This window comes from Dipodomys ordii, unplaced genomic scaffold (assembly GCF_000151885.1).
Source record: "Dipodomys ordii isolate 6190 unplaced genomic scaffold, Dord_2.0 Scaffold6, whole genome shotgun sequence".
In the NCBI taxonomy this organism is placed as follows: domain Eukaryota; kingdom Metazoa; phylum Chordata; class Mammalia; order Rodentia; family Heteromyidae; genus Dipodomys; species Dipodomys ordii.
The window spans coordinates 14,610,458-14,625,479 of record NW_012267222.1 but is presented as its reverse complement, the minus strand read 5'-3'; the positions used below and the strand labels follow the sequence as shown (position 1 = coordinate 14,625,479).

The 15,022-nt window shown below is 49.1% G+C and overlaps 1 protein-coding gene across 1 annotated transcript in view; it reads right to left on the bottom strand.

The window, feature by feature from the left end:
- Positions 1-4,278: 4,278 nt before the first annotated feature.
- Positions 4,279-15,022, bottom strand: part of Luzp1 (leucine zipper protein 1) — a 72,222-nt gene continuing 61,478 nt past the window's right edge. Inside the window, exons 3-4 of the mRNA XM_013035255.1 lie at positions 6,997-10,138; positions 4,279-5,372 (exon numbers count right to left, since the gene is read on the bottom strand). Coding sequence (XP_012890709.1) covers positions 5,217-5,372; positions 6,997-10,020 — 3,180 coding nt within the window. The 5' untranslated portion in view covers positions 10,021-10,138 and the 3' untranslated portion in view covers positions 4,279-5,216. The remainder of the gene's footprint in view (positions 5,373-6,996; positions 10,139-15,022) is intronic.

Genomic DNA, 15,022 nt, shown 5'->3' with positions numbered 1-15,022 from the left:
AGCAAAAGAGCTCAGGGACAGTGCCCAGGCCCCAAGTCCAAACCCCATGACCCACATAAAACCCCAAACAATTCTGAACAAAGTTGGGCCCCTCTCTGTCAGAGTACTCTGCCTTTATTTCCCATAGTTCCCCGCCCCCCCAAAAAAAAAAACCTTGGTTTTGGGTGTTGGGTAGGGTATGAAACTGTCTTGTCCATGCTAGAAATCACCTCCAAGTTATACTCAGCCCCTTGTGGAGGTTTTTGTTTTGTTTTGCCTGTGTTGAACTTGGCTTGGGCACTACTACTGTCCCTGAGCTTTTTTGCTCAAGGCTAACACTCTACCACTTGAGCTGTTATGGTAGCTAATTAAGAGATGAGGCTCACAGACTTTTTTCTTTTTGGGTGGGCTGGCTTCAAACCATGGTCCTCAAATCTGTTTCCTGAGTAGGATTGAGACTTGAGCCACTGGCCCCATCTCCCCTTGGAAATGTTGGTGGCCAATCTAAAATGGGAGGGGCTTGCCTCTATTGCAAAGGCTCTGAACAAAAGAATCCATTTGTGTGTCTTCTGGTGTGGTGCCTTCCCATTTAGTCAGATTTGCCTCTAAGGCTACTTACGATTACATTTAAGGCCAGCCTAGATAAAAATGTCCCATCTCATGCCCTTTGCTATATAAGGTAAAAATGTCTACAACATGGAGTAGTGTTCCAGGTGCTTCTAGCAAACTATTACTGGCCTACAAATGGATGTGAGTAATCTGCTTTAGGATAACCAGTTCTTCCTTAGCATCCACTGCGGGGGTTGGGGGTTACTGGGGTTTAAACTCAGCAACTTGCTGAGCCCCCTTTACTGCTTGCTGAGCCACACCACCAGGGTTTCTCCCCCCCCCCCCCCGAAAGACCTTACATTGTGGGATCTGACTTTTTAGTCCTGGAATAAGTGACAGCACTAAAAACACAGTCAGGCATGACTATTCAGGAGGCTGAGATCTGAGCAGGAAAGTCCCTAAGACTCCTTACTCCACTTAAGCACCAAAGAGCTGGAAGTGGAGCTGTGGCTCAAGTGGCAGAGAATGAGCCTACACAAAAGCTCAGGGACAGTGCCCCGAGTTCAAGCCCTAGGACTGCTGTGTACTCACATACCCACGTACATTGAAAAAAGTGTGACTGACAGGTGGGAGATACACTCAGCAGTGCTTTGGAGTACAGCCTCCATCATAAGCTCACCTCTGCCATTGTATATTGTTACCTGTGTAGGTTAGTTACTGTGTCTTGTCAGTGGCTGGTGCTTTTCTATGCTTTTTAGTTTTTAAATAAGTAGCATAGGCAGCTTGAGAGATCAGTGAGCCTGATGACAGTAGCAGGCCTGAAATAAACTAGCAAACGCTTCATTCTGACTGGTTCATTTTTACTCTTAACTGCTACTCATATGTGGATCCTTCTCTAGACTAACATTTCTAGTCCTTGCAACATCAACGGCTAGGCATTTTATCTAAAATAGTGAAATATACCAGCTATTACCAATGCAGAGATAACAGAATTGGCACCACTGACACCAAGCAAGTGGAAACGAGGGAGCTTTATTGGTTACATATTGTGCTGCAGAGCCAACAGAGAGCATTAGAGCCGAAGGATACATGCAGACAGGCAGCTTCAACTATACACATGCACCCAAGGAACCCTGAGCCACTGCTCATGGCATTGCCCTGGTTTCCAGAGGCAGGTTCTGGCCTCCTTGGTCCCGTGCTTAGAGCAGGAATGTAGAAGCTGCTGCAGCTAGACTCCAAGGGGTCTGGGTGAGGCCTGAGGTCCTGCCCGAGCAAGCAGGTGTGATGGAACAGCCTGATGCCCCAACACAGGGGCCTAGAATGCATAACAGGTTATTTGAAGGCTATCTTCTTCCTAGCCCTCCCAATCTTTAAAATACAAAAAAATAGACTTTATTCTCTTAAAAATACATTCCATTCTGGGCTGTGAAGCAGCAGGAAAATAGGGCCCCTTTCCTGTGGTCTTGGTTGAGGTGTATCCCCACTTGGGGTGGGTATTCAAAATCCCTAAAAGCAGCTCTTCCAATGCAGTCTTTTAGTCACAACAAAGGAAACCACACCAAAAAAAGGGAGCAAGGACCCAGCCTCTGGTCCTGCTCCTTTACTTGGCACTGACCCACTCAATCTAAAGAACTAAATTGGCCCCAGGATGCCAAGAGCCCGAGGGGCCGCCTCCAGCCCATGAGGCGATGACTGTGCAAGCTTGCCTGCGATGAGCTTAAAGTCCTTGGCCCCGAACACTCCTTTAACCCATTTACTGACTCATTGCCACTCAAAAAACCCACCACAGCTTTGTCCACCACCCCTTATAATAAGCTTTCTCTAGTTAGAACCAGAACGGCAAGAGACAGTGCCAGGTGGAAGACACCAGCCAGCCCCCGACATACAGTTCTCCCGCTAGTCATGCAGCTCTGTAGGTCAGGGCGCAGCTCTGTAGGTCAGGGCTCCCCAGCTTCACTGGGGGTCCTCCCACAGTGGCACATCTGTTGGCACAATTTAGAGTCGGCCCCAGGCTGCAGAAGAGAAACACGTCATAAAAGTGGGCTTGTTGGCTGGGACCGTGAAAATATTTGGTTTGATTATAGACAACTACTCTATCCCCAGGTCTCCCTGTACTTGGAGGCTTCCTCCAGCATCCCTGATTATGAGGCCCGGGTCCAAATGGTCACACCTTGGTTGCTTTTCAGAAATGTGCCATCTAACTTTGGAATCAGAGCCAGCCTCTAGCCAGCTAATTGAAGCCTGGAGGAACTGAACCTCCAGCCTTCACTTGTTAGTAAAGTTATTCTCTGCAATGCTGAGGACATTTAAAAATAAAATCTATTTTACAGCGGTTCTAAAATGTGTGCAGATTAGAGACATATTTAACCTGAAGTAATTGTTACAATCAAATCCTATTGCACTCAGATTTCAGCTGCCCCTTGTCCACAGAACACTTTGAAGAGTGACGGATATTGTTGGTGCTGCTGAAATGTGTAAAGATCCAGACTTTGGCACCAGGAACTACAGCACCAGATTCTAGGATTCCAACACCCAGAGACGAAAACAATTGGTGAGATCTTTTGAGGCATGGCTTCTGCTTCTATAAGCATGAAAGAGCCCATGGGACCTAGCTTCCTATGTCTTCAGTTGACCGCCCACACACACCGCTCCATTTCCTCTCAACTCTCAGGCTTGCCAACTATAGTGAGAGAATGGCGGGGGCTGTGAGTGGGAGATCTGCAGCATTTTGTGAGCAAGTTTCTGGCCAGCAATCCCGGAGAAACAGCAGAAAGATCTTGAAAGCATCATCTTCAACTGTCCATGAGGAAAGGCGAGTCACGTGACCATGCCTTTAGCTGGATTGGCAAAGCTTTAGAAAACAGACATTAACAGCAAGACATTCCTGTCCCTGAAGGAGAAGGCAGCACTCTCCACGCCTTGGCAGGATGGCCAAGTCTGATGCAGACAAAGGTGGACGGACACCGGTGCCTAACTGGGGGAGGAGAGCGGCCTTCACAGTCCCGAGGAAGTTCTGAGTCTTCCTGTTACCAGGAATTTCATAGCAGAGGCACAGGAACCAGAGATACACAGATGGTGTGAATGACAGAACCAGCCTGAGATGCGTGGGGTGCTGTGCAAGGCTAGTACCACATGAGCCCGTGGGGGCCCTCCAATCCCCTCACAGACTAGAAACAGACCTAGAGAGCCCCTCGGAGTTCTTCCTCATGTGGTGAGAAGTGAGAGAGACATGGGCAAAGGAGAAAACCTAAGCCCAGAAAGACAGGTGAAGGCAGAAGGAAAAATGCTCCCCAAACACAAACCCCTGGCAGCACCCTCCAGAAAGGAAGGAGTTCATCACACTGAATGGCAGAAACAGGAACCTGAGGGAGATTGTCCTTACAGGATGTCCGTTTTGAGGAACTCGTGACAGTTGGGGGTACTGGGACATCCATAAGACGACTTAGCGATGGTCAGAGCACAGGGGAGGCAAAGGCCACCGCGTCTGTGGCAGCCGTGGGTTCCCTTCTGAACTGAGTGTGCTACGGAAAAGCTGAGCCAAGAACCTAAGGTTCTTAACTTCCCCATGTGGTTGAGAGAAGGAGAACAATTTCTATGTGGCTTCCTAAAAGTTTGCTGGACTCAATTGTATCAATCCGAGGCCCTCAGTGGGCAGCTTCCAGCCATCCTCCAGTGAAGTCATCCATTCCATCGTCTACCTGCAGAAACTAGGGGCTGCTGTGTGGGTAAAGTGCAAGGCCTCCTGGGGGGGGTCACCGGTGTCCAGGAGGGAGCAGTCGCAGTCCATGCCTTTTGCAAAACTATTGCTTGTGGAGTGGCCAAAGGGAATTCACTTGTTCCTGTCTGATTTCCTCCTTACTGGCCACTTCCTAGAAGGCAGAGTATGCCGGTAAGGCCCAGCTTAGTCTGAGTTCCCCAAGGTGGGAGCGATGAAGTCTAGCCACAGGAGCATGTGCAGATGAGGCCAGCCGCATTACTGATGCCCAGGGAGATGCATGGGGCATGTGCACTTCTGGTGCCTTTGGATGGTGAGCAGTGAGCTGGGGTGGAGAGGAACGGTGTTAATCCATTGGGCATCTACATGCTCTGCCCCCAGGAACAGGCCAGCCAGGGGGCCGAGGCCGAGAAGTTTCAACCTAAGGGTGGTCTTGTAACCCCTGGGAGGCAGCACAGACCCCTGCTGCCTTCAAAGTCTGAGGAATGGAAGTTAAAGAAGAAATGGACGCCCCCTCTCTGGAGTTGATAGCTGGGAACTGGGAGTGGGTAGCTGAACCCCTGGGGCAAACAAGGAGCCATGTGGATGCGGTGAGGAGACAGAATCAGCATGAGCCACACAGAGAAGAGGCTGCTCCATGATACAGAACCCCACCAAGGAGCAGACAAGAGTGCTCTGACTACACAGTGGAGAACTGCTACTGGAGGCCACAGCTGTCCATGCTCCTTGGAGAAGGGGAGGAGAGGACTCATGCATCAAGGAAGGCTGGGCATGGGTAGTCCAGTTTGTCGTCTCTCGTCCCCTCCAGCCAGCCAAATGGCAAAAATTACCAGAGCCACAAAGCCCAGCTTTCTACCAGTCTCCCAGCCAAGGCCTTGTGTGGCCTGGTGAACTGGCTCCAGACCTTTCACAGGGCAGAAGGTGGGGAAGCTGAGAAGCAGGAGCAGCGAGAGACAGCAGCCCGCCCCCGGCTTCAGTTCTCCTCGGCACAAGGCCTGGCTGGCCGTAGCCGCTCCTCAGCCCGGATGCGGCCCGGCTCCGGCAGCCCCTGCTTCCCCGGCAGTTCAGGCTGCTCCAAGGAGTTGTGCGCTCGCCTGCACACACCGAGCATGCAGTCCTCACCTTCCTCCTGTACCAACAGTGACAAAGGGAGAGAAGTGAGCAGATGAGGCAGTCCAATGGAAAGAAGACACCCCCCAACCCAAGGGGCCCTCTCCAACATGGCGCCACGAGACCCCGGCGTAACTGCAAAGAACAAGTCGGCACCCCTGAAACTCTTTGGAAATCAGGGAGCAACCCCAGTGGACAAGGAAGCGTACACTCTATCTCACTGGTGGTGTGGGATGGGTCCCTTCAGGAGTGGCCAGCAGCTGGGCTGGGAAGGTGGCTCAGTGGTAGAGCGCTTGCGTTGCATGCTCGAGGTCCTGGGTTCGATTCCTCAGTACCACATAAGCAAAAAGAAAAAAATCCAGAAGTGGCGCTGTGGCTCAAGTGGTAGAGTGCTAGCCTTGAGCTGAAGAGCTGAGGGGCAGCGCCCAGGCCCAGAGTTCAGGCCCCACGGCCGGACCCAAAAAAAAGAGTGGCCAGCAGCTCCCAAGTTGTGTGCATGCAGCTGCACGCAGCAGGGGTGCAGGCAGGAGGGAGTGCGCTAAGAGCAGAGCAGGCGGCTCTTCTTCCCGCCTGGCAACTCCCAACGCGCCCCAGGCCTCCCCAAGAGGTCGCGTGGCCGCCCTTCACCCTCAGTTCCTCTCACATCCCAAGCTTCTAGAACCCCAAGACCCCGTCTGCCTTCCCCACGCCTCTCCTGCAGTACTACCATTTATTTTATTTTTATTTTATTTTTATTTTATTTTATTTTTGGCCATGGGGCTTGAAGCACTGTCCCTGAGCTCTAACACTTTGAAGCCACCATGCCACTTCCGGTTTTCTGGTAGTCCACTGGAGATAAGAGTCTCACAGACTTTCCTGCCCCAACTGGCTTCCAACCATGATCCTGAGATCTCAGCCTCCTGCGTAGGTAAGACTGATTACAGGCATGAGCCACTGCCACCCAGCAGAACTGCCTTTTTAATGTTCTCTGTCTTCTCAAAGAAAATATGGAGCAAAAAATAACAAAAATGAGTAAGAAAGATTGGTTAAGAAGGTGGGAAGTAGACTGGAATCCTGTATTCAAATCTTAGCTCTTACGGTAAGAGTAACACTTGGGGTAAGGATCTACCTCCAGCTTCTACATGTGAAGAATGGGTAACACCTGCAGGGCGCTGCTGGAGGGCCTAAGCAGGACAGTATGTAGAGCAAGTGTTAATTAAGCACCTACAGAGACACGAGGTACTTCAGGGAACCCGTCACCTACCTTCTCAAAGAAAAGGGGTGCGGATCTGAGACAACCCCTTCCCCAGTCTCTCCAGACACTGTTCTCATTCTGTCTCAACTAAGATGGCGGCTCTGGATTCTTGTCCTGTGGTGAGCCACACTAAACCATGTGATGGGATCACAACAGGCCGGCAGCTTGCTGGGGTGCAGGACAAATAGGGTGCTAGCTGACAAAGCAGGCACAGGCGAGGCCTGCTCTCGCCTCTAGCAGGCCCACAGCTCCCCACTCCCTTTCATATAGGAGAGCGTGGACAAGACAAGCTGGAAGCAAGATCTGAGCTCTGAGAAACCCACCCATGTCTGCCAAGTGCTGCCCAGTGGGCAGTTCCCCCAGTTGAGCAGAGAGGGGGCAAGGAGGGTAGGGGCAGAGGGGGACTCACCAGGCCCGCCGAGTGGCTCCACGCCACAGCCGTGACCGCGCCTCCTGCCCGGTTCCGCCGGGTGAGCACCTCTGACACAGTCAGGCTACTTTGGGTCCTTCTGGAGGAGAGCTCGAGGGCATCGCCCGCATTTCCTACCCTTCGCAAGCCCTGCTCCGAAAGCGAGCCCTGGGGCGGCTCCAGTTCTGAGAAGTCTGTGGACGACCTCTGGGTATAGGCGTTGGGAGCCTCCATGTTTCTTCCTGCTCGAGGCGAGGCATCTTCTGAGGACTTTGGGTCCCACTTGCTCTTCCAGGCGCTGCGCACCGTCACGTGCCTGGCGTCCGAGGAGCCCACCTCTGAGGGGGCGCTATGGCTTTTCCACCTGATTGTCTCCGCAGAGGAGCTATGGCTATTTCTCTCCACCGGATCCGAGGGCTTGATCAGAATGCTGCTGCGAGACACCACCGTTTCCAGCCTTGTCTTTGCGGCGCCATCTCCCACCCTTTCGGCTTCAGCAAGCTGCAAGGTGAGGTCGTGTTTGTGAATGGAGAGCTCAAAAGGGGAACTCACATGGTTGCTACTAGCTGCGAGGTCTGGGGACGCCACCTGGATGTTGCTGGTGGCTGTGTGCCTCTCCCCAGGGCCGCCCCGAGGGTTGCTGTCGCAAGGGTAAATGGTAATGCTGCTGGTCACTGTGTTGGACCCTGGTTTGGAGCTGGGTTTCTGTTTCTCCAACACAGCCTCCGTCCCCGATCCTCCCATGATCTTTTTCACATCCTTATCAATGATAACAGGTTTGATGACTGCTCGGGACCGCAAAGCCTCTCTGGGACTAAAAGGCCTTTGGCTTTTGCCCCCGGCCCCATTGGTGTCCTGGAATTCTGTGGCATTGGTGGAGGCCCTGACAGGTTTCCCAGGTTCATTTTCTACCCCGGCATTGTTTTCGTTCTCGAATAGCAAGGTTCTGGCGCCCCCACGGGATCTGGCCTTGTCTCGAGAGTTGGGCGTGAGTTTGGGCTCCGGCTCTGGAGTGATAGTTGTATTGACCAGCTTGGCGGTGACCAGCGATGTCGCGTCCAGGTCGTCATCTGAGTCTGGCTTCCCTCTGCCACTGTACTTGACGACACGACACCGCAGGGCTTCGTGCTGACTACTGTCCTCCGTCACCACGGCTACCGGCTGCTCAGTGCCTTCTCTGTGTGGGGCGGAGAAGCCCTGAAGGATGCTCTCCTGGCTCCGGGAGCTGTAAGGGTACTTTGATAAAATAGGAGCCTTGGCATTGGGGGAATTGGCATCCGCCTCCAGACCATTGGTAGCCTTTTTGCCCTTTGCCAGCCCTTCTGAGGAGGATCTTCGAGATGACGCCAGAGCACTGGCAGTCTTAGAACAGCCGGCATCTGCGGCCTGAGGCGCCTGACTTCCATTGCCAAGCGCCTGGGCCCTCTTGCCAAAGTGCGCTTCACTCGGGGCATCAGAGGCCTTCTCAGCTCTACTCGAAGTGTCATTGGGAACAGATGCATGAGTGGAGTCACCAAATGTCCGCGTTGTCTTCTCTACTTTTCCCTTCAGTCCGCTTTCAGTCCCTGGCTTGGAAGTTCCCTTCCAAACCTTATTGTGCTCCTGAGCGGCAGGGGGGTAGCGGCTGAGCACTGGCGGCTGCTCCCTGGCCTTCTTCCCTTCACCTCGGTCCTCGGTTCTCTTGGTCTCCAGAGTCCCGCTGTCTGCCCCCGAGTTGGAAGCTTTGGCTGCCCTCCTGCTGGCCAGGCTGGGAGAGGAAGCCTGCCTGTTGCTCAAAGAATAGTTTTCATTATTGAGGGCAAAGTCGCGGTTCCGGAGCCTTTCTCGCTTGTGCTGAGGAGACAGCTCCCGAGCCACGTGCCTGGACGCAGGGGTCTCGCCCCCGTGGCCTCTAAACTTAGTCCTCTCATGCCGGCCTTTACTGGCTGTGAAAGCTTCTTCCCCTTCCACCTCCCCATTCTCTAACTCTTTCTGCTTCTTGATTTGTAGCTTTATCTCTTCCAATTGACTGGCTAAGATTTTGTTTTTATTTTGCTCACTTAGGTAATTATCCTGAAGGTCATTATTTCTGGCCCTCATTTTCTTAAGCTCTTCTTCCAAAGATTCAAAATGTTTAATTTGGGTCTTAAGTTTCTCAATCTCTTGGTTCAGGTCTTTGACTTTGTTGTCTTCCTGATTCCGGTTCTTCTCGTTTTCGGATTTGTTTCTTGTTTCGTTCTCGGCCTGCTTTAGATAGTCCAGCGCGCCCTTCCTTCTGGACTCCTTGCACGGCAGTGTGGACGAGATGCCGTCCTCGATCCGCAGGTCGTTCCTTTCTAGGAGATTAGAGGCGTTCCTTGTGTACTCTCGGCTCATTTTCTTATTCTGCTCCAGTTTTTGAGTGAGCTCTTTTATCAGCCTCTCGTTTTCTTTCTCTTTTTCACTCAAGTACTTTCTCTCACTTACAAAGCTCAGCGTTAAGGATTTCAGTTTCTCCAACTCTGACACCAGGCTCTGCTCAGTTTTATCCAGGCGGTCCTCGGAAGATTCCAGTTCCTTCACTTTGACTCGGAGCATTTCCAGCTCAGAGGAGATTTTCTTGGTCAGATTTCTCTCCTCATTGAGGCTCAGACAAAGCTGAGTACAGTCATTCTTGCTCCTGCTGAAGGCTTCCTCTAGCTTCTCCAACTCAGCCATTCTTTTCTGCAGCCGTTCAATCTCAGCTTTCAGCTCCCGGGTGAGGTTTTCCTCCTCCTCCAGCTTCTCCTTCATCAGATGACACAGGTCCTCTGCTCTCTTGATCTCTTCATCTTTACCTTCAATCTTCAGCACCCGCTGGCGCAGGACTTCAATCTCAGCCAGCATGCTGGAGTTGCTGCCTTCCGCCTGGATTACTTTGTCCTGGAGATCCAGCAGCTCATCCTCCGCTTTCTGGAGGTTTTTGGTGGCTTCCTCCAACTCATCCAGGCGGCGGCTTAGGCTTTGTAACTTAAACCGCAAGTGGCGGCTGGAGGCTGAATCCTTGTAGCTCGCAAACTCCGCCATGTCTACTACTAGCCACTGTGGGCTCCAGGAGGAATCCAGGTACACTCGAGGGATGAGAAACAGTTACCTTTCTCCTAGCATCCACAATCTTCTTTGACAACTGGAGACCATTATCAGTCTAGAGAAGAAAAGCAGAAGCCTTATCAGTGAGCCAAACCTAAAACCTGCATTTTAGTTCTCATCCGTAATCCTGTGCCAAGAACATAACATGCTGCTCAAATTTGTTGACTGAGGGAGCTTGAATAAACCGGCACAAAATCACAGGTTCTTGATGGCCAAAACTGAGCTGATACCAAGTATCACCCTGGCAAAAAAAGAAAAATGTAAAAGGAAGCTCCAATTCCCATGGCAAAGGGTAAGGAAGTCTTAACCATCTGCCATCTGCGCAGTCTGAGAGTCATTAACCTTTCCATAATTCATCCAGTCAACTAAGTTTGTTTCACTTAACTGCAAAATGAGGATGACACACACCTACTGTATCTCTCCCCAAGCACTGTTCTGAGATAATGTGGAAAAGCTCTTGACAGCAAAGCTCTAATGAATCCTAAGATCCGTATAAGGAAAAAGTTGTATCTAGGAACTATTACGACTTAAAAGCAATACAAATTGCTGGGCACCAAGGCCTGGTGCCTGCTTATGATCATAGCTACTCAGGAGGCTGTGATCTGAGAAGCTTGGTTCCACGTCAGTACAGGCAGACAAACCCAGGAGACTTTTATCTCCAATTAGCCAGCAAAAGAAAATCAGATCAGAAGTAGAAGTGTGGCTCAAATGGTACAGACCCATCCATGAGTAAGAAGTCAGGCAATGGCTGGGCCAGTGGCTCACGCCTATAATCCTAGCTACTCAGGAGAGGCTGAGATCTGAGGATTGCGGTTCAAAGCCAGCCCGGGCAGGAAAGTCCATGAGACTCTTATCTCTAATAAACGACCAGAAAACCGGAAGTAGCGCTGAGGCTCAAGTGGTAGAGCGCTAACCTTGAGCTGAAGAGTTAAGGGACAGTGCCCAGGCCCAGAGTTCAGGCTCCATGACCAGACCAAAATAATAATAATTATTAATAATAATAATAATAATAATAATCTCTATGAGAAAGTCTAAAGCAAAAGTAAACCAACTGAAAGAGGAACTTTAAGAGATACCAAATGCCTCCAACCTCAAGGGCATAGCCACTAGATGTACTTTAAGCCCAGAGCCACCAGGTGGAGCCCATGTTCAGTTCTTAATAAACAGGAAAGCTTAGGAATTTGTGAAGCACAAAGGTTCCATTTCCTTCAGCCTCAGCTCTTGCCCCTCCCCCCATGCTCCATCCCGGCTTCTCTTGGTTCATTTTCTTTCACTTTTGTCTTCTTAGCGTCCCTCCTGTCTTTTTCCCCCAACCTTCATGTGTCCTCATTCTCCAAAAATGGAGGGTTGGGGGAACCCTAGGATTTTTTTCATTTTATTTTTCATTTTAGGTGCTGGTACTAGACTTGAACTCAGAGCCTCATGCTCTCAACTTGTTTTTGTTTTTTTTTTTACCCTCAAGGCTAGTGTTCTACCACTTGTGCCACACCTCCACTTCTAGTTTCTACTGGTTAATTGGAGACAACAATCTCAGATTTGTCTGCTTGGACTGGCTTTGAACCAAGATCCTCAGATTTCAGCCCCCTGAATAACTGAACAAAGATTATAAAGACATAAGCTATGGACACCCAGCTATTTACAATTGTATGTACACACACATGCGCATGTACCCGCACACCCACACTGGGGCTTGAACTCAGGGCCTAGGTGCTGTCTCTTGAGGAGTTTTTTTGCTCAAAGCTAAAGCTAGTGCTCTGCCACTTGAACACTATAGCTCCACTTCCAGCTTTTGGGTGGTTAACTGGAGATTAAGAGTATTATACACTTCTCCGCCCCATCTGGCTTTAAACCATGATCCTCAGATCTCAACCTTCTTAGTAGTTACAACTACAGGAGAGAGCAGCCAGCACCTGGGATCTGTTTACATATTTTTGTAAGAAGCTTTCTATTATTCCAATCTACCTTACCTGATTGTCACAAAATCTTGCCTTTGGCCTTTTGCCTAGTGGTACAGCAAAAATCTTACCAATTTATACACAGGGCTTAGAGGAGAAACTGCAATAGGTGTGGGCCATAAAAATGAGTAGATAATGCCAGGGTTCAAAGCCAGCCCATGTAGGAAAGTCTGTGAGACTCTTATCACCAATTAACCACCAAGTTGAAAGTGCTGAGAATCACAAGTTCATGTTCTATAGACACACATGCAAATCTTAGGGTGAGTAGCCCTCTAGCATTCAGATTCTTCAGGTTGAAAAGGACTTTTAGAGACCACCTGATCTACCTTCACACTCTATAATTACCCAGCAAAAAGCCAGAAGCACTGGCCTTGAGAGAAAAAAATTAGGGAACAACACTCAGGTTCTAAGTGCAAGCCCCAAGACTAGCACAAAAAGTAACAATAAAAATAAAAATAGAGAGCCAGGCACCAGTGGCTCATGCCTGCAATCTTAGCTACTCAGGAGACTGAAATCTGAGGATCACAGTTCAAAGCCAGACTGGGCTTATCTCCAATTAGCCACCAGATAACTGGAGGTGATGCTGTGGCTCAAGTGGTAGGTAGAGCACTCACCTTGAGCTGAAGAGCTCAGTGTCAGTGCCCAGACCCAGAGTTCAAGCCCCAGGACTGACTAAATAAATAGAACCTAAAGTGTACCATCATCAGAAGCTTTCCTGGCCACCTTATATAAAACAGCGATCCGGGCTGGGAAGGTGGCTCAGTGGTAGAGAGCTTGCCTTGCATGCCTGAGGTCCTGGGTTCGATTCCTCAGCCCAGAGTTCAGGCCCCACGACCAAACCCAAAAAAACAGCGATCCCTCAGAGTCCTATCATCTCTAACCAAATAGCCTGTTATTTTTTTCTTAGCACATGCCATCTGGTGGACACCAATTTATTTACCTATTTGTTCACTTATATATAGTTATTCTGATTTTTTTAATCTATTTCTATCCATCAGAATAGAATCCTGGACAGCCAAGGCTTCTTCTGTTTTATTTAATTTGACACTAAGCTCTAAGAATTGTGCCAGACATGTAATAAGTGTTCCATTTTTGTCATCAATACCAGTCCCAGTGTATAAAAAATGTTCTATTTGGGCTGGGAAGGTAGCATGCATTAAGCCCTGGGCTTGATTCCTCAGCACCACATAACTAGAAAAAGCTGGAAGTGGCACTGTGGCTCAGTGGTAGAGTGCTCCCCTTGAGCTGAAGAGCTGAGGGACAGCGCCCAGGCCAGAGTTTACGCCCCACAACCAACAAAAAAAAAAAAAGTTCCATTTATAAATAAGTTGTGTAATACATTTTGCTGATGAAATTGTTTCCCTCACAAAAAAAAATTTTACCAACTATATGAAAAAGCATTGGGACTCCAATAAAATGATACCCAGTCAGAAATTAATTTCAGGCTGAGTGATAAATAGCTCATACCTACAATCCTTGGCTACTCAGGTGTCTGAGACCTGAGGACTGCAGTTCAAAGTCAGCCTAGGTAGGAAAGTCTGTGAGACTCTATTGTCAATCAGCAAAAATCTAGAAGTGGAGCTATGGCTCAAGTGGTAAGATCTCCAGCTGCGCGTAGTGAGAGGGGAGAGGAGCCGAGTATGAGTCTCCCAAGTTAAAGCCCCAGTAACAGCACCAAAAAAAAAAAAAAAGGAAAGAAAGAAAACAAAAGGAGCTAATTTCATAACCTAAGACAGGTAACTGCTCCAGGAAGTTCCCCACATCCTCAAGAGTGCCTATAGTTCCTAACTACCCCTTTCCTAGGTGGGATAGACAGACTGAAAAGTCTACCTTTCCTCCCAGTATCTAGTAACTCTTAAGAGGACTCCCTGTTTCACACTCAACCCCTAGATCCCTTGGCCTTGGCCACTGGCTGACTTCTCATTTTTTTGGTTCCTGCTTCCCTAGTGCTCTCCCATGCCCTACTAACAAAGTATGGATATACAAAATCCTGTAAGGGCTAGCAAAAAGGAACTAAGTGGTCATAGACTCTGTGTGTGTGTGTGTGTGTGTGTGTGTGTGTGTGTGTGTGTGTGTGTGTGTGTGTGTGTGTGTGTGTGTGTGTGTGTGTGAACTAAGTGGTCATAGACTCTGTGTGTGTGTGTGTGTGTCTTTACAAAACTTACTGTCCCTCAGCTTTTTTGTTCAAGACTAGCACTCTATTACTTTAGCCACAGTCCACTTCTGGGTTTTGATGCTTAACTGGAGATAAGTCTTGTGGACTTTCCTACCCAGGCAAGCTTCAAACCACAGTTCCCACATCTCAGCCTCCTGAGTAGCTAGGATTACAAACCTGAGCCACCAGCACCAAGTAAAAGTTTCTTTTATTACTTGAGAGGTAGGAATTCAGATGATTAGTTCAGGGCCCAAGAGGGCAAAAAGTTAGCAAGGTACCTTCAACAAGTGTGGTGGTGTGGCACACATCTTTTAATCCCAATACACAGATGCATAATAGGAGGATTAACCATGTGCAAAAACCTGAGACCTTATCCAAAAAAGGGCTGGAAGTACGGCTCACGTGGTAGACCGCCTGCCTAATCATAAAACCTTGAATTCAAACCCTAGTACCACCCCCTCAAAAAAAAAATAAAAAGCTTCCCAAAGTTAAGTCAGTCACTATCTCAACCAAAAATATACCTTTCTCATAGGGAAATATTATAGTTGTAATGAACCTAGATTTGAAACCTAGTTCTCTCATTACATGTATAAACTTGGAAAAGTTATTTAACCTCTCTAATGTCGCCCCCTTGTGGTCATAATAATAGCACTAACTTCTCAGTGCTGCAGTAAAAAGGGAGATAAAGGTACATCATAGAGGCCTGTATTTGACATGCTCTAAATATTCACTAAGTGGTAGTTTGGCTCAAGGTCACTGACTTCATTTAAAGATTTTTTTTTTAACCCTTATCAGACTGTGGTAGACTGACAAATGTGTGAAGTACTTA